Here is a 25988-nt window from a genome sequence, read left to right as displayed (position 1 = left end):
TAAAAAAAAAAAAGTTGCCTTTTGTTTCCCAAATCCATTCTTTTTTTTCCCTGTCTACATATGTGACAGACAATGATGCTTGTGATAGATTTAGATTTCTAACAATACCCCTGATAAGCTTTGGTTTGTTTTCTTATAATTTGAGATTTTAATTTAATTGCCTTTGTGTTTCTTCTCTGCAATTGCAAATATGCTGTCAAATATGCTGACAATTAGTATTAAACACTTGTCAAACCATTTTTCTTTTCAGTGTAAACCAGATACGATAATTTGTATTCTCCATCTAGGATTTTATAAGATCTACACAATGCATCTGAATATTAATCAAGGAAAATGAAAGAAGATTGGTGAGGGACAAGAAGTTAACTTGGTCTGCCTCCCTGAGCTTATAGGAAGTGGAAGAAAATGAAAGAAAGATTGACCTGCTGAGGTTGCTAGTTAGGTCCCATGTGGCCTGGATGTCTGTCCAGGCCTTGCCTCTAAACTTGGACACTTTTCTACAGCTGTAGAATAGGATAACACAAGAGAACTTTTTTGTCAGAAAAATCTTTGGATAAAAAGCAGGAAAATGTTCACAGTATCTTCAGCGTGTCCCTGGCCTCTCACAGAACTTAATAGTTTGATGAGTGGCCAACAAGGAAACTGTGAAGAATATAGAACAATGAAAATAAATAAAGACTGCACCCCTGAAGCTAAAATACTGGAATATTCAGAAACAACTGTTTTTAATTTTCCAAATGAAGATGGGAAATTTTGCAGAAGTTAGCTTGCTTTATCTCTGCCTGTGTCACCAACTTCATTACAAATCTATGATCTGCATAATTCTCCACAATCCTCATCTTTCTGTAAACTCCAACTCATTACATTTTCATACCAGAATTTATGAGAGCTTTCAGGTTTTCTACTTTCTGTACTTCCTTATCATAGAACAGAAAATTCTTGTGTTTAATAGCATACTTCAGAAAAGGCCTGCCTGAGCAAAATAAGTTTTGTTTCTCTAACCTTCTCTGACTCTCACAAACTAACTCTTGTACTTAAAACAAAACAAAACAAAACAAAACAAAAATATATATATACTGTCAGCACCAAAGTGGCCATAGTCTTCACAAAGATTTAAGTAGAATAATGGTGTGCATATACAAGTATTTGCTTTACTATTTTAATTGCTTGTTAGTTTTTTCTTTGCTCTGGTGTAGACAGACAAGATTGAGTCATCAGAATGGGTGTAGGAGGTGAGACAACTCTGTTATATTTGTAGCTCTGCCATTAACTTTTTAAGTGACCTTGGGCAACTCATAGTCTGGAAAAGATGGATTGAGATCCAACTTCTGTAAATCTCCTGTGTGTAGTCAAAGTCAGGGCAGATTGAGACAGAAGAATATAAGTGTCTCCATGATTTCAAGCCAAAAATCCATCAAAGACAGTAGGTGGGGGTCCAATGTGGATCTCTGAAAAATAGGCAAGAAAACATGACAGGGCTTTTGGCTGCTCTTTTATAGCCATTTGCATCTCAGGTACTTCTCAGAGCAAAGGTGGCTTCTGTGTATTTAGTAACCTTCCTCTCTATTCTCTTCTATGAACTTATGAAGACCCCTACTGAGCCCGTGTGAACTCCTGACATTTGCACCGAGGCAAGGTGCTCCACAGCTGAACTACACACGATGTGAAGGATCACTTCTCATGGCTTCTGTGCAAGCAAATTCCTTTTGCTGCAGTGAACCTCTCACCAAGTAGCCTCCCCTGGCATCTCATGATTCCTATATGTGGAGAAATGGTGAAGTGGTGCTTACTGTTCAGAAGAAAATTGCACCCATCCAGGCCCGAGGCTGTACAAGTTCCTGATATGAAAACAGGTGAAAATGTCAGAATCTTTGCAGGAGGGATGCAGGAGCATCCTTATGTTGAGACACTGTATTGCCTTTCTCTATGACAATTGGAAGAACAGATGGAATAACGTCATACTTGAGACTTCAGCAAGTAAATAGCTTCATGTTATTAAATGCTCCCAAGGTTCCCTTTAGTAGTTTGTCCGGAGTCAACCCTGACAGCTGTCCTGCTAACCAGCAACACAGTGAGAATTAACTAGCTGGAAGTTGTGCTGTGTAAAGCTATGGAGACTGCACTGAAGAATTTTTCTCATTTTGCTTCTGGTAAGATTTTTCCCTGTGACTTTGGCTAGTCTGGCAGCTAAACATGTCTACCAATGTACAATGCATCCTGATTGTAGCCAAAATCAATATATTTTCCTGTTTCTTCTGGAAAACAAAGAAAAGATGAATGCATCCTTTCCAAGAACTTACTTTTAATGGTTTCTGCAGAGTTTGTTTTTTATTTGCACATCTCCAGGCTACTTTGTACTGACAATCTGAGCCAGACGGTGGCATCCATGATCAGAAAACAGAGAAATTCATGACTTTTTTACAACAAATCCCAGTTATACTAATTCTTTCAGCCAACAATGAACTCAGACAATGCAACATGCAGATTATTAAAGGCCTCCATACAGCTGTTTTTTGGATTGTACACAGTGGCAGTAGCTGCCATAATCTTTCCAGTCCTTTAATATGGTCTATCATAATTCTGTAGCTCCTTACAGCTTCAGTGAGGTGCTCATGCCTTGATTGTCTGAATGTAAGAGGTGCAGACCTAAGTGCTCTGTGGAGTTTGCTGCAGATAAGAGTAATGCTGTAGGCAGATAGCAGAGGATCAGAAGCAAAATAAATGAACAGTTGTTACTCTGTCTTTCCCAATACTTGCCTAAAGAGAAGCTATGATGGTACACTTTCAGTTTCAGAAGAAAAATGCAACCTGTCCAGTTACTGGGTAATTCCAGTCACAAAACTCACTAGGATCACATGTCCACCATTGTTTTCCTTGAGATTAGATTTAGCTTTGTGGTTCACATGCATAGAAATAACTGCATTTTTCTTCATTACTGACCTCTACTATTGATAGAGCATACTTCTCATTCTGGTTTCCCAGAATTAATGCTTTCTTATACATTATTTCCTAATTAATGTTCTCCATTAAAGCTTTGTTTGCCCGTGACTCACAAGGTTTATTCATTGCAGAAGGTTCTGTCTTTTACATGAACTCACTAGTGAAATCACCCAAGGACACCATAGTAAACAAACACATGCTAATTTGCTAAAGCAGAGACTCAGCTGCATACTACATGAGGCAGAAGTTAATTTTATGTGATATAGAAAGCCTGGTAGACTGGGGCTGTAAGGATGGATTTCAGAATAACTGTGTGCAAATATTGGGTCTTTGGTTCAGTAATTGGTGTGTTTGATTTATTGTGTGAAGACACTGAAATAAAGAAAAAGAATCTTGAGGGTGAAAAAATTCTTGGAGACGACACCGAATTGGGAGAAAGTGTTGATCTGCCTGAGGGTTGGAAGACTCTATAGAGGGATCCTGACAGGCTGGATCGAAGGGCTGAGGACAATTTTATGAGCTTCAACAAGACAAAGGCAGAGTGGCTGTAAAGCTGTGTGGAGGAAAAGGATCTAGAGGTGTTAATTGACAGCTGGCTGATCGTGAGCCTGCAGTGTGTGCAAGTGGTCAAGAAGGCAAACAGCGTCCTTGCTGGTATCAGCAATAGTGCAGCCAGGAGGAGCAAGGAAAGTGACTGTCCCTCTGCTCTCAGCAATAGTGAGGCTGCACCTTGAGTACTGTGTTCAGTTTTGGGCTCCTTGCTACAAGAAAGACATTGAGGCCCTGGAGCGTGTCCAGAGAAGGGCAACGAAGCTGTGAGGGGTGTGGAGCACAGATCTTATGGGGAGTGGCTGAGGAAACTGGGATTATTCAGGCTGGAGAAGAGAAGGCTCAGGGGAGACCTCTTTGCACTCTGCAGCAATCTGAAAGGAGGCTGTGGTGAGGTGGCGTTCAGCCTCTTCTCCCTTGTAACAGTGATAGGATGAGAGGTAATGGCCTTAAGTTGCACCAGGGAAGGTTTGATTTGGGTATTAGGAAAAATTTCTTCTCAGAATGAGTGGTGTGGTATTGACACAGGCTGCCCAGGGAGATGGTGGAGTTACCATTACTGGAGGTGTTCAAGAACCGTGTAGATCTGGCACTGAGGGACATGGTTAGTGGGCATGGTAGGGTAAGGATGGGTTTATGGTCATACTAGATGATCTTAATGATTCTGTGATTCTATGATTAATAATAATAATAATTATTATTATTTTTCATTTTGAACTAAAGTGGAGGACTCTTGCCACCTCACAGCATGCCCCTGTGATGGAGCACACTGTGACTGCAGCTGTGTCTGCAGGAGTAAAGGGAAGCACACAGTCTGTCGTGAGCACAGACTGGAGGACTAGGTTTGGATGTCTGTGTTTGTGCCAGGCTGGGTGCTCATATGCTGGGGAAGGTGGATGAGTGCCTGGGGAGAGCTTGGCATGATGAGGGACAGTCATGGCTGCCTCGGGGACAGCGGGCCTGCAGGCCTCTCCAATTGAGGAGGAGGGGGAAACTCTTTGCAACCATCACAGCGACATGGGACGGAGTCCCGCTCCCCAGGAGCCGTGTGGGACGTGCTGCCCGACCCTGCCCGGCTGTGGGGCCGCAGCAGAAACTACTGCATATAAACCTGCTCGTATGTAGGCTTCTCTGGTTCATGATCATCATTTTAACACTCAATACTTTGTTCTGTAGCAAACTTAATTTACAGTTTATAGGGCTGAAGCTGATGTAAAGTAGCTTCCAGTGCCTTTTTCCACGAAGCTCAGTTTTTAGCTTGGCAGAAGGAAGGACACAACCAAAACTTCAGCACAAACTTGCATGCTTTTCAGTTTTGTGATGTTTCCATGTTTTTTTCATGACAGATACACTCCTTAAAGTACTAAAGTGCTAACTAGTTGCTGAAAGGTATTTTAGCTCTACCAAACCTTGCTCCTGCTATCACCGTCTCCAGCTTTTTCCCACCGTCCTTAATTATCACGCTTTTTCTGATCCCTACGAGATCCTTTAATCCTTGATAAACAACGAGGGTTGAAAACCTCTCCCCTCCGCAGTCCGCCCCGGCAGGGGGCAGCAGAGCCGCTTCTGTAGCTCATAGAGCTCGCCCTCCCGTCGCGCCCCGGGCTGTTGTCATTGAGGGCGATGGAGCCGCGCCGGCGCTTCCGGCTCCTCCCCATTCCTTCTGCCCCACCCGTGCCTCGTCTCGATGGTAGCGCATGCGCGCTGCCAGGGGCACCTGAGGGCGAAGGGGCTCAGCCATGGCGGCCTCCGTCATCTGCAGCCGGGTGTCGGCCGTTCTGAGGGGTAGCGGTTTCCGCGCCGCTCTGGGCACTGCCACGGCGAAGGTAGCGGCCGTGAGGCAACGGGGCGGGGCTGGGCCAGGGTTACGGTTGGGGTTCGGGTTGGAATTGGGGTTGGAGCTGGAGCTGGGCTTGGGCTTGGGGTTGGGGCCGGGGCTGGGGCCTCTCCCCGGGAGCTGTGCGGGACGCGCCGCCCGGCCCTGCCCGGCTGTGGGGCCGCAGCAGACCCGCGCAAACAAAGGAAGCAGCGGGCCTGGTGCGAGCCAGCGCTGTGCCACCTTCTTCTCCTTCCCCACACGGAGAAAGGTCGCTCGAGTTCCCCTCTCGCGTTACACGGAGTCCCCGAGCGCCAAGGGACGCGGCTCCTGCCAGCAGCACCTCGTCCTTGGGGCTGTGCCAGCGAGAGGGCCGCTGTATGCAGGGGATCCCTCGGAGGTTAAACCTCTGCCTTGAAGTGCCGTCCTAAGATGACTGCGTGCTTTGTTTACTCGCTTTAAATAAAGTGATTGAAATTATGTGAAGTCTCCTCTGTGGGAAACTTCCCGGTGCAAATTTCCGTGTCTGATACTTGTGCCGGAGCTACTTACCAAACGATTAAACAGCAAGGCCTTTTTTGTTTGAAGCCGGGTTAGTTTTCTAGTCTTTTTTACTTTGAACTTTCAGCTGTAATTTATATACATGGATTAGCTGAGTTTGGTAGATCTGCTGTTTTGTATGCATGTAAAGTTAAGGTCTTCTTTTTAAAGTCTATGAGTAGCTGTTCTTTTTTTAGAGAAAGATACATCATGTGATGCCACTCCTGATGTTTTATGATCCAAATTGTCTTTTCCTAGGACTGCTTTATTGAAAATGTCAGAAATTCTCCATGTCCTCTACATCAGTTTTGCAGATGAAATTGAGACTCACTCTGTGCTGTAATTTCCTGGGCTCAGTGCTAAGCATGTTTTCTTTTACCTAGCCTCTGAAATGTCAGAGTTACATTTTTACAGCCCTCCAACTCAGCATCAGTGTTTGAAACTGCTCGTATGTAGGCTTCTCTGGTTCACGATCATCATTTTAACACTCAATACTTTGTTCTGTAGCAAACTTAATTTACAGTTGATAGGGCTGAAGCTGATGTAAAGTAGCTTCCACTGGCCTTCCTTTATGGAGCTCAGTTCTTAGCTTGGCAGAAGGAAGGATACAACCAAAATTTCAGCACAAACTTGTGTGTTTTTCAGTTTTGTGATGTTTCCAAGTTTTTTTCACTACAGATATACTCCTTAAAGTACTTAGGTGCTAACTAGTTGCTGAAAGGTATTTTAGCTCTACCAAACCTTGCTCCTGCTATCGTTTCCAGCTTTTTCTCGCTGTCCTCAATAACTCCTCCAAACCAATACCACGAGTGGCTAGTATGATAGATAATGTACATGAAACATAGAAGAAAGGCAGATGATTGCATTGATACACTTAACTTGTTTAATGTATAGGCTTTTTTTTTTTTTTAAGCTAAACAGCAGCTTTTCATAATACAGTCATGTTCTTTGTTTTTTTCCTCTTTCTTTTTTTCCTTTCAGGTCCTTGGTGGAAGTCCAGGAATACTCAGTAATCATGGGTTTCAGGTGCAACAGCAGCAGCAGAGGAACCTGTCACTACATGAATACTTGAGCATGGGACTGTTGCAGGAGGCTGGCATTTCTGTTCCACATGGACTGGTTGCCAGGACGCCAGATGAAGCTTACAAAATAGCAAAAGAAATAGGTATAATATTAAAGAAAACACATACAGTATAGGCATAGGATTGATGCAGTTTGTAAATACTTTGTAAGACATTCCTTGGAGTTCTGAATGTACCTTCTCTTTATGAGAGCCTTTCCTGTGGAGCATCTTTCTTGCAGACCTGAGTACTTTGGAGCTGACTTTTTCCTAAGAATATTTCATATTATGTCTAAGAATGCTCAGTGCATGAGCAAATGCTGAAGTCAGTTAAGTGACAGTTTTAAAGACTCTCTGGGTTATACACGTGGAGACTGGTTTATGAAGTTAAACCGTGCAACTGCAGTGGGGAAGGATCTAACCTTACTTCCAGTGAAGGCTGTGAACTCGTATTTCTGTCACCATCATTCCCATATCCCAAATGCTAAAGATGTTTTTCCTGTAACTTGTGAGTTGTGCTTAGAAGAAATGTATTTTGAGAGGATAAGGCAGGTTTAAGCTGCATTAGCATTGGGTTCATACAAGTGCCTAGACTTCTTTGAAATGAATAATAGACTCTGCTTTGTGCAAATCATGGATTTCTTCTCATTCTCTAGCCAGGGTAGAGTAGATCTTCTGTGAAGAGCTTCAGTGATGGATACTGGTAGGACTTCTGTAGTCCAAAATCTGCTATAGAGCAGAAGATGCAAAGGAGGCTTTCTTTTGTGCTGCAGAGGAAGGGTAAAACCCTATGCATTAGAAAACAGACTGTTCTGTCAGAATGCAGCCACTTGATACAGGACAGGAGGACTTTGACATCCTGTAGTTAACGCTGGATTCGTGTCTTTTTGGTAAAAAGGCATCCAATCTCCTCTGCCTGATGCTTGAATGATTAATTGAGCTTTAGTTTAGGGTATGATTTTACCCATTGACTTGCCACTTCACCTACTATACATCTTACTAAAAAAAAACTTTGGGGTTTAATTTGGATATAATATAGAAGTCTGTTATAATTTGTATTATCAATACTATTTTCTTTTTCAGTTTAGAGCTTCCTTCCCCAAGTGTGTTAGACTTGTCACACAATTTTAACAGAAGATATTCCTTTTTTTTTTTTAATCATATTCCATTTCTAAATGAAAATGCCTTTCTCTTTTCATCTCCAAATGGATAAATTTGTAGTTATTCCTGAGGTTATGTGTTTTGTTAGATTCATTTCTGCTTCATGTCTTGACTTCATGCGATCTGAAAGTGTTATTTTTTTCTAGAGCAAATTGTAATGTAGAAAACAATTGGGCAGCTTCAGACTTGATGTCCCAGAAATGCAGGTGTATTTTGCTTGTCTTCTTTGTCTTGATCCCATTCTAACTTCACCATCATAAAGAAAATATGTTAAAATGCTTCCTTTCCAACTATTCTTTGAATGGCTTAAAATTCAGTCCCATACCTTCAGTGCAGGGTGAGCTTGTAGCACAGTGTAAACTTCAGTAAGCAGAGGGCTATGCCTGGACTACCTGGTCTAGTATTAAATGTGGAGGTTGGAGGGGGGTTGGAGATTCATGATCCTTGAGGTCTCTTCCAACCCTGGCCATTCTGTGGTTCTGTGATAGCCCTGTTATGTTAATATCTGCACAGATCCCCTGCTGGTGACAAATAAGACATCCCCTGTGCTTTGTGGTGAACAGTGGGGGGGACTCGTACCTCGGAATTCCTTTATTTTGTTCCTTGTTTAGGGAGGAGACCTGTAGCAAAGCAGGTATGTCTGTGGTTGCTTGCTCATAGTTCTGTCTCATCCATGGGAAACAGGTATGTCTGTTATCTGGCAGATGTGACCCTGTGCAGTTTCTTAGGGCTGAGGAAAATGAAGTTTTAAAGTGTATGAGTTGGCATCGTGTAGAATACAAGAGGTAAAGAATTCAGAGCTGCTTATTGCCATTCATATACTTCCTTTAAGTTGGTGTGTGTTTGGCACTGTGGCTTTGCGCGATGTTAGAGATGAGGAAAGGAAGACTTCCTAATAGGGGGAAAGCTGAATGAGCTTGGGTTTTTTGGGCTTTCCTCAAGCATTGCCTGGAACTTGTACAGCATGTGGCAGGCTGATCTTGGCTGCAATATTTTGGCTTTCTGTTTTATTCTAACCACTTCCTCCTGTTTTCCTTTAGTATTCACTTAAAACAATCCTAAAATTTGGAGAAGAATGAAAAAACCTCACTTTTTTGTCCTCCTGCTCATTATTTGTTTTTACTGTGTAAAAGTTGTTGCTGGTAGATAGGAGATTATCTTTTGCTTCCCTTCATGTGTTAAACCTTTTTCCAAATGTTTGTCTAACCCATGACAAAGATAGTTGGTAATGCTGCTTGCTCTGTCTTTCTGGTGCTAACCCACATGCTCCTGATAACCTTTAGCCAGAAACCTGCTCTCTGTAAACTTCACTTTGGCACTGGATTTCTTTCCTTTTGAAGATAGGTCACTCCAGTTACAAATGGGTAACTTTTTGTCCTAGAGCACAGCAAACACATTCTCTTCATTAACAGAAATTACCATAACTTAGCTGTATCTAAAGCTAAGTCAGTGTAAGCCAGAACAAAGCCAAAGCTTAACTGTACCAAGGATTATTATTACTGCTAGATAATTAGTGTAGCACAGAATCAAGCTGAGGCATATGAATGTTGCAGTTCATCTTGGAACTGAGTTATAAGAGTGCACTTCTTCCCTGTAACATTTTTTCTAACATTTTTAAAGGAAACTGAGATGAAATTAAATGCTGTGAACAACGTAAGAGCAATGATGGCAGATCACTCATAGGTTTTTTGAGGAAAAAAATTCAAAATTTTGTTTACTGTTTTTCAAAATTTGATTTCTTCTGCTGTGTCATTTCTTAAAGTGCTTTATTCAACTCAGGTTTCCTTTCTAGCTGGATTCTGCAATTCTGTTGTTTTATTTCTGTTTTGTTTGGAGTGTATAAACAGGAGGGAGTACAACTGTTTATGAGGGTGGATAGTGATAGGACAAGGGGAAATGAGTTTAAACTGAGACAGGGCAGGTTTAAGTTAGATATTAGGAGGAAGTTTTTCACACAGTGGGTGGTGATGCACTGGAACAGGTTGCCCAAGGAGGCTGTGGATGCCCCATCCCTGGAGGCATTCAAGGCCAGGCTGGATGTGGCTCTGGGCAGCCTGGTCTGGTGGTTGGTGACCCTGCACATAGCAGGGGGGTTGAAACTAGATGGTCATTGTGGTCCTTTTCAACCCAGGCCATTCTGTGATTGTTTAGAAAGCTTTATATTGTGAAGGTTGGACATTATTAAAACATTGGTTTGCATATAACTTTTTCTTATCATATTTTTTTTGGCTGTGAAGGGTCATTGACATTTATTGTTTACCAAACAGCTTTTCCTTTGGAAGAGCCCTCCATCTCATTTCAAGTGATTTGTTATCACCTACTGAAGTGGGTCATGGAATGACATATTTCTTCAAAGCAATTACTGGGTAATTCAGTCACTGGGAACAGGTTTGGACCTCCTGTAAATGTCAGCGTTTGCATAATTTTCCACTACTATTTCACTGTCTCCATGAACATCTAATTTGTGCTGCGGAAGGAATGTGTTCTACTCAGAGCTGAGAATACTGATATCCAGTATCTGATACAGACTTTAAAGGCTTTTTTTTTTTTAATATTGGTGTTTTTAGTTATTTGTGAGTTTTGCAATATGACTATTTATATTCTTTGTGAACACAAGTTGTGCCAGAGGAGGTTTAGATTAGACATAAGGAAGAACTTTTTCTCTCAGAGTGGTCAGGCACTGGAATGGCTGCCCAGGGAGGTGGTGGAGTCGCCGTCCCTGGCAGCGTTCAAGAGGTGTCTGGATGAGGTGCTGCGAGATATGGTTTAGTGCTTGTGGTAGCAGTGGTGATGGGAGGATGGTTGGACTGGACAATCTTGTATGTCCTTTCTAACCTTGTGATTTTATGATATCGCTTACATTTTGAAAAAGTGAGTACTATTAAGATACTGGAGTATGTCTTGATGACTGCTTATGAGCTTAGTTTACTCTCAGCCAATGTGTGATTGCATCTAACGCTGTCTCCAGGGCCGCTTTAGGAGCTGATATGTATTTGTGTGAATAGCACTACTAACAGGCCTAGAGGCTATTCTTTGAAGAGCAGATGCTCGTTTCATTGGTGTGATAGCAGATAGCTCAGTGGAATGTGCTGTTTGAAGCACTGCTGTTAGTTAAAGCAGCACCTATGAAATTATTGTGGTAACTGAAATGTTGATACTTCCTGACACCTTCCTTTGTTAACAGTGTTTGTGTGTGAGAGGGAGTGACATATTCTATGCCCGTGGAGAAGCTTACTTTTCTTTCATGGGAAGTGTATGTTTCCTTTTGTGATGATTTGAGAGATATCTTGAAGCAGCTCTAGTGGTGTTGCTTCTGGTGGTGTAGGATTTTAATGACAGAAATTCTAATCTTAGTTAAATAAAGTAAGCTGTACAGAACAGGAGGAGTTGAGAAATGAAGTGCATAACATTCTACTTTGCTATTCCTGAGTTACTGGAAGGAAATTGAAACAGTGGAATTTTCCCTGTTGGTTGTTAACTGTTAGCTGTGAATCCTTATTGGTGTAGTTTATAAGCAGAGATTTTTGTTGATATGCTTTCAGCAGAATGATGGAAGTGATTGGCATGGCTGCATCCCTAATGGCAGCTCCCTGATGAGTACATGCTTTTTTTCAGAGCTTTAAGTTCTTTTCAGTATTTTTATTTTCAGAGAATCCCAGAATGGCCTGGGTTGAAAAGGACCACAATGATTATCTGGTTTCAACCCCCCTACTATGTGCAGGCTCACCAACCACCAGACCAGGCTGCCCAGGGCCACATCCAACCTGACCTTGATATTGCTGTCAGTTGCTTAAACCTGCAGCTTGTGTCTGTTTTTTAAAAAAGTAACATGTAAACGTGGGTAGATTTATAAAGAAATGTTTTGATGTGTAAGTATGTGTTTTGTACAAAAATCCTCCAAGTTTTCAAATCCAGCTGCCGTGGAGGTCAGGTTCAGATGGACTGCTGAGCAATTTTTTCAATGAGGATCCTACTTGCCTGGCCAGAGTCTCTCAAGAACCAGCAGTCACAGTCTAGAAACCAAATATTTTCTTGACTTTTTTTTTTGGCAGGCACTACTATTTGACATCCAAGGCTTGCATTTTGCTTCAGCCTTTGCTTTCTCTTATAGCATTTCACCTCTCTGAAGTTCCAATATCAAAGCATGTTGTTGATAATAATTCAGTCATTCAAATAACTTGTCTAACTTGCCTGTTCAGATTGTGACTGCCGTATTTTAATCACTTAGATTCAGCTACTGCCAAAACCTTGCAAGTTGATGAAAAACTTGATGCAGGTGAATAATGTCAGGATGTGTTTGTGTAGAAAGTAGTGTTGTGTAAGAAGTGTGAAACATGTTGTTCACTCTCCTGCTTGGCATGAAGATTGCTGGCAGATAATTATTTTGATAATTAGACTTCTGCTTGCAGAGATTCTTCTAACCTGAATGTTTCTAAGGCTGAGAAAATGTGATTTTGAAGTTCTATCCTGAGTAGCTGTGCTTGTTAGCAAAGTACTGTGTGTACTTTGAAGAGGCTCTCTGCATTTGTTAAGGTTGGCACTCTGTTACTCTGTGAAGAATACATTATTTATTACAAGTCTATATTTTCCCTACTTCCAGTAAATATTATCTACACTTTGAATTTTTATGTCTGTGCAAGAAGAAGAGATTGATTTGCTTTATAACTGGGAGAGATTTGTCCTTGAGCTAAAAGCTTTTAAATAAAGTGTAACTGTGGCAAAGGACCCCAGGAAATGGCCACAAGTTGTACCAGAGGAGGTTTAGGTTAGGCATAAGGAAGAACTTTTTCTCTCAGAGAGTGGTCAGGCACTGGAATGGCTGCCCAGGGAGGTGGTGGAGTCGCCGTCCCTGGCAGCGTTCAAGAGGCATCTGGATGAGGAGCTGTGAGATATGGTTTAGTGCTTGTGGTAGCAGTGGTGATGGGAGGATGGTTGGAGTAGTTGATCTTATAGGTCCTTTCCAACCTTGTGATTCTGTGATTCTATTCTATGAAAGATTTGAGTCTTTGTCTACCGCAGTTTGCTGCTGAATGGCAGTTGAGATCTTGATTGCCACTTGTTATTAACCTATTATTGCCTCTTATTTCCCTTTTTTTTTTTTGTTAGAACAGATCAGGCTTGCATGGTTATCATGAAGATGTTTGCGATAGGTGGAAAGCAGTACTGCCACTGTAGTGACTATTAGGCATAAGGAAGTGACAACGAAAGTGATTTGACATAATTCAGAATGGAAACGTGTAAAACAGAATACTTTAATTAAGGTTGGCTGCCCTAATTATCAAACTTCCTAATAGCACAGAACATTTGAGAGGTGACAGAACACCAAGCCTTATTTCCTCTTAATAAACTTAAGATAAAATTGTGTTGCTCTTTGATCATCAGTGCGTGAGTATGGTGAGAAAAGGACTTTTCACCCAGTCTTAGGTTGTGGAGTCAGAAATGATTCCTTCAGGTTGATAAGCGTCAGTATTGCTTGAAATAAAGAGGGCATTTCCTGATTGCACCACTGTTTTTTGCTGTCTAGTTAATAAACCACTGTTGAATATGAAACCTGTGTTAGTACTGTGTTGATTTTGTCATCCTGAATAGATGCTAACTGAGTGTTACAGTGATTGCAGGTACTTGTTCTTTGTGGTTCCTACCATTTTTGAGTGTGGCTGCTGAGTTCTGTGTGTTGCAACCTTAGCTTGCTTGCCTCTTTAACTGCTTCCCTGAGACTTTAGCTGCACTCAGCTACCTAAAGATGGTATATGGATACCTGCTCCAAGGCAGAACTGCTATTTGTCATTGAAACAAAAGCCTAGCAGTATTTCAGAGCAATGTAAGGAAAACACAGGACAGCAAAACTGTTCATATTAGTAGAAAATAGCGTTAGCTGCTGTTTTCCAAATGTTTTGTTGAGTTACTGGGAGAGAACTGCAGTTCTCTGTTGTGTGGCATGTGTGGAAGTGCTGCAGCTGTAGCACTGCAGATGATATGTGTGACACAACATCTCTCTCCTTTGGAGTTTAAGGACAACTTTAAATGTGTGCTGTAGGAAAGAACTGTTTGTAGAGTCAAGTTAAGGCTTTTTCAGGACATGGTTATCTTTACTTTTGCTTCAGGTACATCTATGAAACTTAATTGCTTGAAAACATAGGCTGGTCAAATAACTCTTGAAGTTTTGTGTGCAATCAAGCAGCCAGTTTATTTGCAGTGGTGTAGGAAAAAAAAAGTAAATAATTAATAATTAATAGCCTGTTTGTGGAATGCTACAAATGGTTGCATTCTATTCATAAGGGACAGTTCAGTGATAGTTTTGTTTAAGGTTGTTTCTCACAGGCTTTTTTCAGATGCCTTTATACATTGCCAAAGTGTAACCACTGATACTACTCAACTACTTAGTGGGTGGCATTTGTTTTCAGCTCACAAAGACTATGAAATAGAAAGCACTGATGCCACAGATATGTGGTAATTTTCATGGCTTTCCAGGAAACTTCTCTGTGGAAGTAGCTTTTACCTTCTGGACTCGGTGTAAGAGGTGAAAAACAGGGTTTAGGAGAATTCTCTTTTCTCAGCTTCTTCGTGGATTGTAATTTAAGTCTCTCTGTCTTGATTATTGAGCATGTTTGATCTCAATCTTTTGTCAATTACAAAACTTCAGTAGGAACCTCAAAACAGTAAATTAAATAGGGCTGTGGAGTCACTTGAAAAGTATCCCCTGTGAGCAGGGAACTGAACGTCTGCTTTGAATCACTACACAGTTTTATACTTGACACTCAAATATCATGCTTCTCCACATTTTGTGTAAGTACCAGGTAAATGATATTCAACTGGCTGGAACTTTATTATTAAGTTGGCATGTTGGAGCATGTGGCTCTCATATATCCATGAAGCTACTACTTAAGATTTTACCCATGCATCATGCCTACTGTTTCTTAAAGCACGCTAGCTTTATGCTTGAGGTAATTGCATTAAAAAATGGTCTCATGAATAAAAAAGGCTAAAGTCTTATTTTATGTGGCCTCTGTAAAGCCCATTAACCTGTTTGATTGCTAGTACTCAGTAGCCATAAAAATGGTTATGTTCAGGACCAGAATTAAATCTTAGATAATAGAGCATAGTAAATAAGCATATGTTTGTAATGTTCAAGCCTCTCATGCCAAAGAGCTCCATATCAGCTGTACATTCAGAGGTCTGTTGCTAGGTACACAGTCAAGACTGTTATTTTTCTTATGCTTTTACTTGGCTTCCTTTTCACATCCAAGTGGACAATGTATTTGTTCTTTGCCCACTAAGAGCAGAATGGCTCAGCTAGCTGTGGCATGAAAGGAGATGGGGTGTGCCACATACATTGCATCCTGCAATCCAGCTGTTTTCTGCACTTATTCAGTGTAATTGAAGTTGAGTAATATCTCAGAGGGGTTTTATTTTTTTTCCTCTATCACCTTAAATAACACAATGAATTCTTTCTCTTTCAACGATGCTTCAGAATATCTCAGTTGATAGTGATTTTATTCTCAGATTTCACTTCTTTAAACTCGTATACACAGCCTGTCCTACCTTCAAGAGTATTTTAAAAGATTGACTTTGCCTGCTCTGGTAAAAATAATGGGTTTGCTTAGGCCTTTGATTTCTGCAAAGCACCCAGTGCTCTGCTAAATGGAAACATAGCACACCTGCAAGTTAAGTCGGGTAAGTGCCATAGTTGCATATCATTGCTGAAAAGATAGTTACAGACATAGGGGATTTATACTTCATTCAGGTAAATCTTGGATTAGTAATACCTCAGATATTCAGTGCCATTTTACTAATAGACTGGCAGTTAGCGAACATTTATTACTGAGTTCTCAATCAGTTATGATTGAAATGTGTTTGAAAAAGTAAAATACTTAATGTAGAAAGATTTTTTTTCTAATATTGACTCACCAGGGTTTGTTTTCTGTGCGAATTATGATACAGTCTTTGATTCAAGTTTGTCTTTTGAATATGGGAGGAGATTAAAATGAAAACAGCCTCTATTGTTATACCTGGGGCAATTCGTTTTTAGTAGTCATGCATGATAAATTTTGTTTTCTTTCATTACAGGTACAAAGGATCTTGTGGTAAAAGCACAGGTTTTAGCTGGTGGTAGAGGAAAAGGAACATTTGAAGGAGGCCTCAAAGGAGGAGTGAAAATAGTTTTTTCGTAAGTTCTTTCTGTGTTATCCAACCAAATGGAAAAACTTCACTTTCTTATTATGAATTGAACCTCTTGCCAAGTTTAAAATCAGTGTTTTAATTATTAACCTTAAAATAACAACAAGTAGGTAAGAATTTTTTATACTACTTTTGTTTTTCCAGCGGTTTCACTGTCACATTCTGAGCTTCTTTTATTCTAGTCCAGAAGAAGCAAAAGATATCTCCTCCAAAATGATTGGAAAGAAGTTGTTTACCAAGCAGACAGGAGAAAAGGGCAGGATATGCAATCAAGTATTTATCTGTGAGCGCAGATATCCCAGGAGAGAATACTATTTTGCAATAACAATGGAAAGGTCATTTCAAGTGAGTAATATTAGAAATAGAGGTCAACTAATTAACTTGTTATAGTTGAACTAAAAAAAAATGCTGTTAACTGTATTGATCACTTGCATTTGAAATTCAGAAAGATAAACAAGTGAAATGTAATTTCCTAGTATCTCTAACTGATTGCCATAGTGTTTTAAATGCTTTAAAAATGTTATGCTAGAATTTAAGATGTAGTAAAAGAGTACTGGTAGCCTCAGCTGAAGCTCAAATTCATGGGGCTGAAGGGGAGGTGGGTAGAATGAGGGGGTTATTTTCATTTTGCTTTTAAAGTGTGCTCTTATCTACCAGATGCTTGTACTAGAGTTAAGTTTAAAAATACAGCTTTGCATGTGCATGCATGTGTACACACTATTTATGAGAGTTAGAAACAAGATAAGTAAAAGCCTTTTGGAAGAGCCTATAGTTCTAGATAAGTCAAGTGCCTGTGTTCACCACAGTGTGGAGATTCCTTGGGATGCACAGGTTTGTTCCCTCAATTTTGGGAGTGGTGGTAGCTTTCTTATACCAACACTGTTCAGTAAGTGGTAGGAAGCTTAGGACTTCACTTCATGGCTGTCAGGAAGGTGAAAACTGTAGTCTCTTATATTTTGTATTTATGGCTATATAGCCTTTTAGGCTACAATACAGACTTGGTTACTGAAATGTGTCAATGCAGTCTGACAGATTAATTTCCATAAGTTCCATTTGGTAGTACAGAACATGAATTGCTAGATAAAGCCAAGGTAAAGCAGATCTTGTAAATTTTTCTTCTGAAGCTCTGCAAGAGTTGAATTTAGTCGAGACAAATGCTTAAGAGTTTGTAGAAGGACAGCTCTTGATCATTGAGGAGTGTCTCTAGCATGAGCATGAAATTTTCTGTGCAGGAAACTAATATTTTTAATGGAACATTAAAAATTCAATATTGTACTTACACCTGTGTCTTCCTTTGTTTCTAATAAGGAAGTATCTTTTGGATTTTAGTGCAGTTAAGTGATTTGGGCACCTGTGTTCTGTTGTACTGTACAAAAGCTTGGAAGAACCAAACATTGCAATATGCATCCCAGAATTACCACAAGGTGGCATGAAAATACTGCAAATGGCCAGTTTGTAATCTTAACATCTTGTTCTTGCTCTTATTTAAAAAAAAATCTTACTGCCTTCTATTGCGCCATGAGTTTTGCTTTTTCTTGGTAGGGATGTACTTAGTTTTTACTGTGACTTTTTAAGTCTTGTTTTTGGATGTGCTTCTAATTGCTCTAATGAGTCTAGGGTGCTGATGATTAGGAAGAACCTTTCCAAAGAAGAAGTTGAATAGCACGCAGCTGGTATTTCTGATACTATTGCAAGTCTCTTCCTTTAGGAGGGGAGGAAAAAAGCTTATAAAATAATGATTTGAAGGTAGAATGTGATGTTTTGGGTTTTACTTGCCAGTGGAATCAAGACCTCTTGCATATTAAAACCATTACTTTTAGTCAATTCTATGGAATTATATTTTATTTTTGTAAAGTATTTTTAGCTTCCTGACTGTTCAGGATATAAATATCCAGAAATGTTCATTGTGTTGAACCTTGCTATTTGATGTAGGGTAATTAATCACCTACATGTTTCCATTTGGAAAGATGGTGATGAGAAGAGAATAGCGTGGTTATTAAGTATGCTCTTGGAATCAGCATCTTGCTTTCTGTATTGAATTGTCAGCAGCTATAAGGCTTTTTAATGTTTAAGTAATGCTGCCCTGGTACACTAGATGTCATAATTAATGCACAGGTGGTGATAAGGGAAGGTATTTGGAATAAAAACAAGTGTGTATCTTTAAACAAGAGGATTGTACCCACAGAGAGAGACTGTAGGTATATTGGTAGTGAATCCTTGATGTTTTCCTTGAGATTTAGATAGCAAAGGGAAAAAAAAAAAACAACCAACAAAAGACAAACAGGAAAGTTTCCAGAAAATGTTATCTATTATGTTTTATTTTTTTATAGATATATATGTTTTAATTTCTTTTATTATTGAATAATTGGGTGCTATTTTGTCAGAAAACCTTGACTGCCTTTCAGCAATAGCTGTCGTTACTGAGCTTGGTGATCCTATTGGACAGGCATAGTTTGCAGTAATTTATCACTGGATTCTGCAGACCTAAATTTGTCCTTGGAGCTGGAGCATGATGGAATTAATAAATGAATCCCTGGCATTGGATGTGTGTTTGTGTAGGGGTTAGTGGAGAAGGGGGAGATGTTCCTTTTCTAATGATACAGCCTAGAAGATAAAAAGCGTATTGTTACTAAGTTGGGTCTTTCTGTCAAAATTTAATATATCTGTTAATTGATCTGTTGTATACAGAATTTTTTTTCTTGTGAAAAGAAATTGGGCTCAAGTTACACCTTGCAATTTTGAAAGTATTATTAAAAGTGTTTATGTAGAGGTACTGAGTAAAAAAGATGGTAATGTTCTTTTCAATAAAAGCATGTAGGTAAAATGCTGAAATACAGAGGTGTCCAAACTCTGAGCAGGGCTTTACTGTTGGAAAGTGTCTTATGGAAAAAACTACATTTCAGTTGTGGGGTATAAAACTACTTACATTTTTACTCTTTTCTTCTTCTTGTTCCAGGGTCCTGTGCTGATAGGCAGTTCCCAGGGTGGTGTTAATATTGAAGATGTTGCTGCAGAGAATCCTGATGCAATAATTAAGGAACCCATTGATATAGTAGAAGGCATAAAAAAGGAGCAAGCTCTTAGGGTAATTGTTAATGTGGAAAAGTACACATTAGCAAGGATGGGGTAGTGTTGTTTCTAAAGTTGATGAAGTGTGTGTGTGTTCAGCTTGCTGAGTTGTCTTAAAGCATTTTGACATTTTGAAACAGATTCGAGTGAGTGATTTAAGTATTTTCAGCTTGATAATCAGTGTAAATCCAGCTATGCATGGCAGTGCTTTATATAGCTATGTAAAGACAATGATAACTTATTACTAGCTCTCCTTTTAGGATAAGTGCAGTGTTTTTTATATCAAAAATGGTCTTTTAAAACCCAAGAGTTATTGTTCTCTCGGAAGACAGGAGAGAGTCTGTATCTACAACTCAGTACTGAAATAATATTTAAACTTGGAGATTTCTAACTTGTAAATGTCAATCAAAACATGAACATCAGATAACTGATAACCAGCCTTTTACTTTCAGCTAGCCCAAAAAATGGGATTTCCTCCTAATCTTGTGGATGAAGCAGCTGAGAACATGATCAAATTATATTATCTCTTTTTGAAATATGATGCTACCATGATAGAAATAAATCCTATGGTTGAAGATGCATCAGGAGTTGGTAATGTTTCTTTTATTCGTATGCTTTTTGTAACAGCTTGATACTTTCATAATTCTGTTAGTTTACAATGAGTTTCAGCTAAAACTTCAGTGGTATGCAGCAAGGAGGACTTAACATTAACATGTTGTGTTGGAAAACAAATTTAATGAAGCATATAAGCATAAATTAATTTAGATGGTTGTCTTTGTCGATAAGCTGGAGAGAATCTTGTATGTACATGCAGTGTTAAGTGGGTCATTTCAGCAAAATGTTGGACCACATGAGCTGGCTGCCACGCTTGATGTAACAGATGATAACATGCACACGTAGCAGCTGAAGTATTGTTCTAGTAGTAATGGCATTACATGACTTCTTTTATAAACTGTGATTTCCTTTCAGTGATGTGTATGGATGCAAAGATAAATTTTGACAGTAATTCAGCCTATCGTCAGAAGAAAATCTTTGATATGCAAGACTGGACACAGGAAGATGAAAGAGACAGAGATGCTGCAAAAGCAGATCTCAACTACATAGGATTGGATGGAAATATAGGCTGTTTAGGTATGCTCTACTTAATGAGTTTTAAATGACTTAGTGAGTTTATAAACTGAATTTCTAAATGTTGTATTTATTCTCTTATAGTCAATGGTGCTGGTTTAGCTATGGCCACAATGGATATTATTAAACTTCATGGTGGAACTCCAGCAAACTTCCTTGATGTTGGAGGTGGTGCTACAGTGCAGCAAGTGACGGAAGCCTTTAAGCTTATTACCTCTGATAAAAAGGTAGGGACTTGGCATATCAAGGTCCTACAAAGGCACGACACAAGCTATATTTTGAATTACAATGCTTAGTGCATGTTCTCCAGAAAACATGTTTCTGTAAGTGTAAAATTAGACAGGGAAGAAAATGGAGACGTTAGCTAAATCGTGGTACAAATGGAGAAGTCCTGAACACCTGCTCGAGTTTTTTCTTATTTTAAAATGAATTCTTTGGCTGGGTACTGAGTAGGCGGTTTTGTGTGCTCTGGTTGAAATTACAGCTGTGAGTCTGTTCAGAAATCCTATGAGTGTAAAATTGTCCACACTGGCTTTTTAAACAGAAACCAGTATTTTGATAAATTTCCATTTTTTTGTGTGTTCTTGTGCTAGTTTTGCAGCTGCTAGAGTTGTAGAGATGATTGTGCACAGCACAGAGAATAAACAAATTTCTCAGGTATTAATTTTATATAACATAAATAACTTTGTAATGGACATGGAATGGCTTTATCCTATGCAAAGTTTATCAGTAGTGTTTGAACATTATTAAGATAACAAATTGGTTGGAACCAGAAAGATAACTTTACTGTCTTAATAACATGAATACTGACTTGGTGGTCCGCATAGGGTTGATTGTCCCAGTAACCAAAAAAGTTGGGAGTTCCGTGCAGGATATGGTAATGGTATACTGCATTTAGATCACAATTTAATATACCACTTGACCTCTTTGGAAAGGGTCAGAAGGAAATAGAGATTTGTGTTAGAGGTGTTTAGTTTCTTTCTATTTGGAAAGACTTTTGTCTCTCACAAACTTCGGAGAGAGAAAAGATGAAGGAACAAGGAAGAAGTTGTGGGAAGCGTTGGAGTGGGACAAGTTCTTACAATGACAGTTCTCTGCAGATACATAGACAAAAGCTTTCCAAATGCACCTATTTTTCCCTTTCTGCTTTCCTTCAACTGTTTACTAGTTGATAAAAATGAAGTAGCTGAGATTCCTGGTGCTGAAAAGTCGAACAGTAACACAGCCCACTGGTGACATGGACCCCAGTCTGTTTGGGTCCACTTCAGGGGTTGTTTGGAACAACTTTGGGGGGTTCCAGTCTAGGTTGCTTTTACACATTAGTAGCAGAAGTGAAAACGATATGCAAATAAGCTAGTCTGATTGCAAGATAATGAGCACCAGCCTACTGTTTAGTACTAGCTGCATATTAAAATTGTCTCGTTAAGTTTATCCTGTCTTCCTCCAAGGCTGTTACATGTCTTCTGTCTTTCACCACTGACTGCAATCTTTCCAGCCTTCCTTTCTGCTAGTTAAGCAGGAAGAGTCTTTTCCTTAACTTCAGGCTTAGTCCTCCTGAATTAAATATCCATCAGATATCTTATCTATAAACATGCTAGCTTTTAAGTAAGCTGCATAAACAGTGTTGTAAGTTCTGGAAATCTCATATGCTTTTCAGAGTAGCTTCTTCAGTAATGCTGAGTTATTAATGTGGGAAATACCCTTGCTGGTAATGTTAGAAATGGAAAGATAAACAGTTGACAAATTAAGTAGTTAAATTACTTTAATTACTGACGTTTCATCTATTTGATTTGCTCAAAGACAAGCAACCTTCTTTATTAATCATTCTCTGAAGTAATCATAGAATAAAATCATAGGATCGTTAAGGTTGGAAAAGACCTCCAAGATCATCTAGTCCATATGTCCAACCTGCAACCAATATTACCCACTAAACCATGTTCCCAAGGTACCACATGTGATTCTTGAACACCTCCAGTGATGGTGGCTCCATTACTTCCCTGGGCAACCTGTTCTCGTGCCTCACCAATCTGAGAAGTTTTTCCTAATATCTAATCTGAACCACCCTGGCACAACTTGAGGCCATTCCCATAATGTACTGTGATGGATTTGTGCAGAAAGTGTTTGTCTTTTCTCAGATACTTGCACAAAATATGGACAACATGAAAATATCCTGGGTCAGACATTTTTGAAATGAAAATCTGTATTTCCTGAAGTGAAGTGTGTGGCTTCATAGAACTGTATTTTGTGTTCCAGAGAACTTCAGCAACAAAATGTTCTCTTTCTTGAGCTGAGTCCCTTACTGCACTTAGGGAGCTTGAATTTTCCTTTGGTTGAAATGCTGTGAGTGGTGCTTTTAGCTGATGTGTCTCTGTCCATTTTTAACCTAAATATTGTTCTTGATTTTTTAGGTACTGGCTATTCTGGTAAATATTTTTGGAGGCATTATGCGATGTGATGTGATAGCGCAAGGCATTGTTATGGCAGTAAAGGATTTGGACCTAAAAATACCTATTGTGGTACGATTGCAAGGTGAGTGTATGTGATAAATATCTTTCTGTCTATATTGACAGATGTTCTTGACCTTAGATACTACCTAGCAAGTTTTCTGAAAGCTGTACAGCTGTTAGGCTATGGGAGAACAGGGAAAACAGAGAATTTAGATGATGAGGATTGGGAAGTTAATAAAAAGAGATTTACTGCTTTTATAACTACTAAAGTAGTTGTCTTCTATGTTTATCCACATACACTGGAAATGGTAGTCCAGTATTCTGTAAGGGTTGCATTTTATCTTTTCTTAAGGTACGCGAGTTGATGATGCCAAAGCTTTAATAACTGCTAGTGGCCTCAAAATTCTTGCCTGTGACGACCTGGATGAAGCTGCTAAAATGGTAAGAGAGCTCATAGTGAACATTATTTTCAGAACACAGGATCTGTTTCAGAATATTGAAAAGCTGAAAATCCTTTCAGTCAGCTAAAGGTAGCCTAGGGTAGTCAGTGCAAGTTATTACCAGGTTTGCAAGCAAATGTTTTACAGATTAATTCTCCTTTTAAAATATTCCCTTACTATGCTGTTGAGAGCTATCATGTCCCCAGAGTTTCTGAAGGTTGGGAAGGACCTCTGAGATCATCTAGTCCATCCGTCCACCTACAACCAATTTTACCCACTCAACCATGTCCCTAAGTACTACATCTGTTTCTTGAACACCTCCAGGGATGGTAGCTCCATTACTTCCCTAGGCAGCCTGTTCCCATGCCTCAACACACTTGAGAAGTGGTGAATAACCTTCAGTAATTGTATTTTTTCTGAAAAGCAGTTTTAAAAAGAAAAAGTTGGGGGGGAAAAAAAGCCAACACAGAGATAAATGGACGTATCTGTCATCCTTCTTGTTAGGGAAATGGGTGGGAGAGTAGTTCGAAGTGAAGTAACTGAGAAATGTAACATTTCTTTTGACATAGTGTTATATTTGTGCATGTGATTAAAATCAAACATAGTTGATCACCTTGCTTCTGCAGTAAGATAATTAGATGTTCAGACAGATCGGTTATGATTTTTCTTTCCTGAAGTTGAAGTTCTAGAATTAGCTCTGGATTGCTCAACTTGTTAAGCCTGATGATACAGCCCTTGCTTTTAAGAAGTAATATTAAGTTTTGCAAGATTATTAAGCTTTGATTTGGTCATTGTAAATATTCCCTAGGAACGCGTATGAATTCTTAAGCTGTATTGGATCTATATAATGTGTTTTTTAAAACTGATGATGTTCTGCTGGTTAAATCGTGGAGCCGTGCAAATAGAGTTAGCATTAATTTTCTAACCTAAAAATATCTGTATCTGGAGAAGCATTTTTGGAAAAGATTCAGTTTGTTTGTGTATGTTGCCAATAGGTGATTCTTTGAACAGGTTTATGTATGGTGATGCAATGAGATTGATGAACAAATGGATGAGGATAGATCAGTGTAATGAGCTGAGCATTCAAAGCAGTGATTGTAGTCAGTGATTTTAAAGGCGTGTATTTATACTTGTTTTTTCCCACCTAAGTATTCACTAGATGATTGTGGCCAACTAGGCAGACAAGAAATTATTCTACAAACATGTAGCAGTAGTGAAAGTGAAGAATTTTAATGCTCGAAAAATGAGGACGTATTCCTTAGCAGGAATTAATTCATGAAGGTTATGCAAGAGAAGTTGGCTCTCCAAAAGATATCAAAATATGGAAAATATGGTCCAGAAATGCCTACGACAAAAATTTATAGAAGGAGAAGTTCTGAAATTACTTAACTTAAAAAAAAAAAGAATTGTTTTGAAATTAAGTCTTTGCTTTCTTTTACAGGTGGTGAAACTCTCTGAAATAGTAAGCTTAGCAAAACAAGCTCAGGTGGATGTTAAATTTCAGTTGCCAATTTGATCTGAGAAATGTCATGCCTGTGTCTAATACGTTTCTCTGAAATACTGTGTTCTGTGGGATGTTTTCTTTTTTTGTGCAGAGGCTTTGATTATTTGTCAGGCACGCAGGGCTGAAGTACCTGGTCTTTAATGTTAACATTCAGAATGGTTGGACTTCTTGTAAAAGTGTGTATTGCTAGTATTTAGTCCTTAGCTGTTCTCAAACCTCCAGCTTTTGCTGCAGAATGTTACTTGCAATATACTTCTGCGTTGTCCAAAGTAAAGCTTCTGGTTGAACAATTATTCTGAATAAATTCTAAAGTTACTTTCCTTGTAAATTTGTATTAGCCTTGGTTAAATATAAATATGACTGGATTATCTAGTTGTCCCTGTGGAGAATTGTATTGAAACGGTATTTTATATTGGAGACAGTTGTGCTTAGCAGTATAATGGACTTGAACAAACAGATCATTATTTATGAACAGGTGCATTTGAACTTGATTAGGAACATTTTTAGAAGTGCTTCACTGAAGTGGCTGGTTACTCTTCTGGACAACGTGTTTAATCACTACAACATATACTGTAGCACTTGGATTTTCACAATTTTGGGTCTTTACAAGAAAGCATAATGTAGTTTTGTATATGAATAAGCATTTACCAGACTTCAAAGAGATGAAATATATAGAGGATTAAAGCGTCTATTGTACATTGCTAATAAAATTGTACATGAATAAAATGTCTCCCAAAACAACTTATGTCTTTTTCTTTGTATGTCGCCATTTTGATCAATTGCATAAACACAAAGATTAAGTTGGGATTTAAAGGTAGCAAGATAAAAGCTTTTTAAAGTAAATTAGTAATAATATATGCTCTTTTTTTTCCCTTGAGTTAATAAGCTAGTTTTTGTCACCTTAAAGTGCTGTTGATTTTTGGCATTATATACAACTTGAAACTTGTCTGTTGATGCATACATTCACCTCTTAGTAATTTAACATCAAGTTTGGAAACCGTTACTCATTTTTTGCTTGTATTTTGCAATTTTTCATTTTTTGTTTAAATGCAGTTTTCTTGGTTAACAACAGCATGGTTTTGTCAGGAAATAATAATGAATTTGTCTACGGTGGAATTTCAAAATGGGAAATCCATTGTAAGATGGATGGAGAAAG

At 39.0% G+C, this 25988-nt stretch overlaps 1 protein-coding gene across 1 annotated transcript; it reads left to right on the top strand.

Annotated features, from left to right (window-relative positions):
• The first annotated feature begins 5175 nt into the window (after positions 1-5175).
• SUCLA2 (succinate-CoA ligase ADP-forming beta subunit) lies at positions 5176-25573 on the top strand. The gene is made up of 11 exons (XM_010728821.3): positions 5176-5315; positions 6827-7010; positions 16134-16233; positions 16427-16589; positions 19201-19329; positions 19766-19904; positions 20283-20444; positions 20526-20668; positions 22850-22970; positions 23241-23329; positions 24770-25573. Exons 1-11 carry the CDS (start codon positions 5229-5231, stop codon positions 24842-24844), a joined length of 1392 nt encoding a protein of 463 aa, XP_010727123.1. The 5' UTR covers positions 5176-5228; the 3' UTR covers positions 24845-25573.
• The last annotated feature ends 415 nt before the right edge of the window (positions 25574-25988 follow it).

The sequence above is a fragment of the Meleagris gallopavo genome, chromosome 1 (genome assembly GCF_000146605.3).
Source record: "Meleagris gallopavo isolate NT-WF06-2002-E0010 breed Aviagen turkey brand Nicholas breeding stock chromosome 1, Turkey_5.1, whole genome shotgun sequence".
Classification (NCBI taxonomy): Eukaryota; Metazoa; Chordata; class Aves; order Galliformes; family Phasianidae; genus Meleagris; species Meleagris gallopavo.
The sequence above is the reverse complement of the archived record's forward strand: the minus strand, read 5'-3'. Positions and strand labels throughout refer to the sequence as shown.

Coding starts and splice junctions, on each gene's coding strand:
- SUCLA2 (XM_010728821.3), top strand. CDS start 5,229: ATGGCGGCCTCCGTCATCTGCAGCCGGGTGTCGGCCGTTCTGAGGGGT. Junction 7,011..16,133: donor CAAAATAGCAAAAGAAATAG/GTATAATATTAA, acceptor CTTTCATTACAG/GTACAAAGGATCTTGTGGTA. Junction 19,905..20,282: donor TGAAGATGCATCAGGAGTTG/GTAATGTTTCTT, acceptor ATTTCCTTTCAG/TGATGTGTATGGATGCAAAG.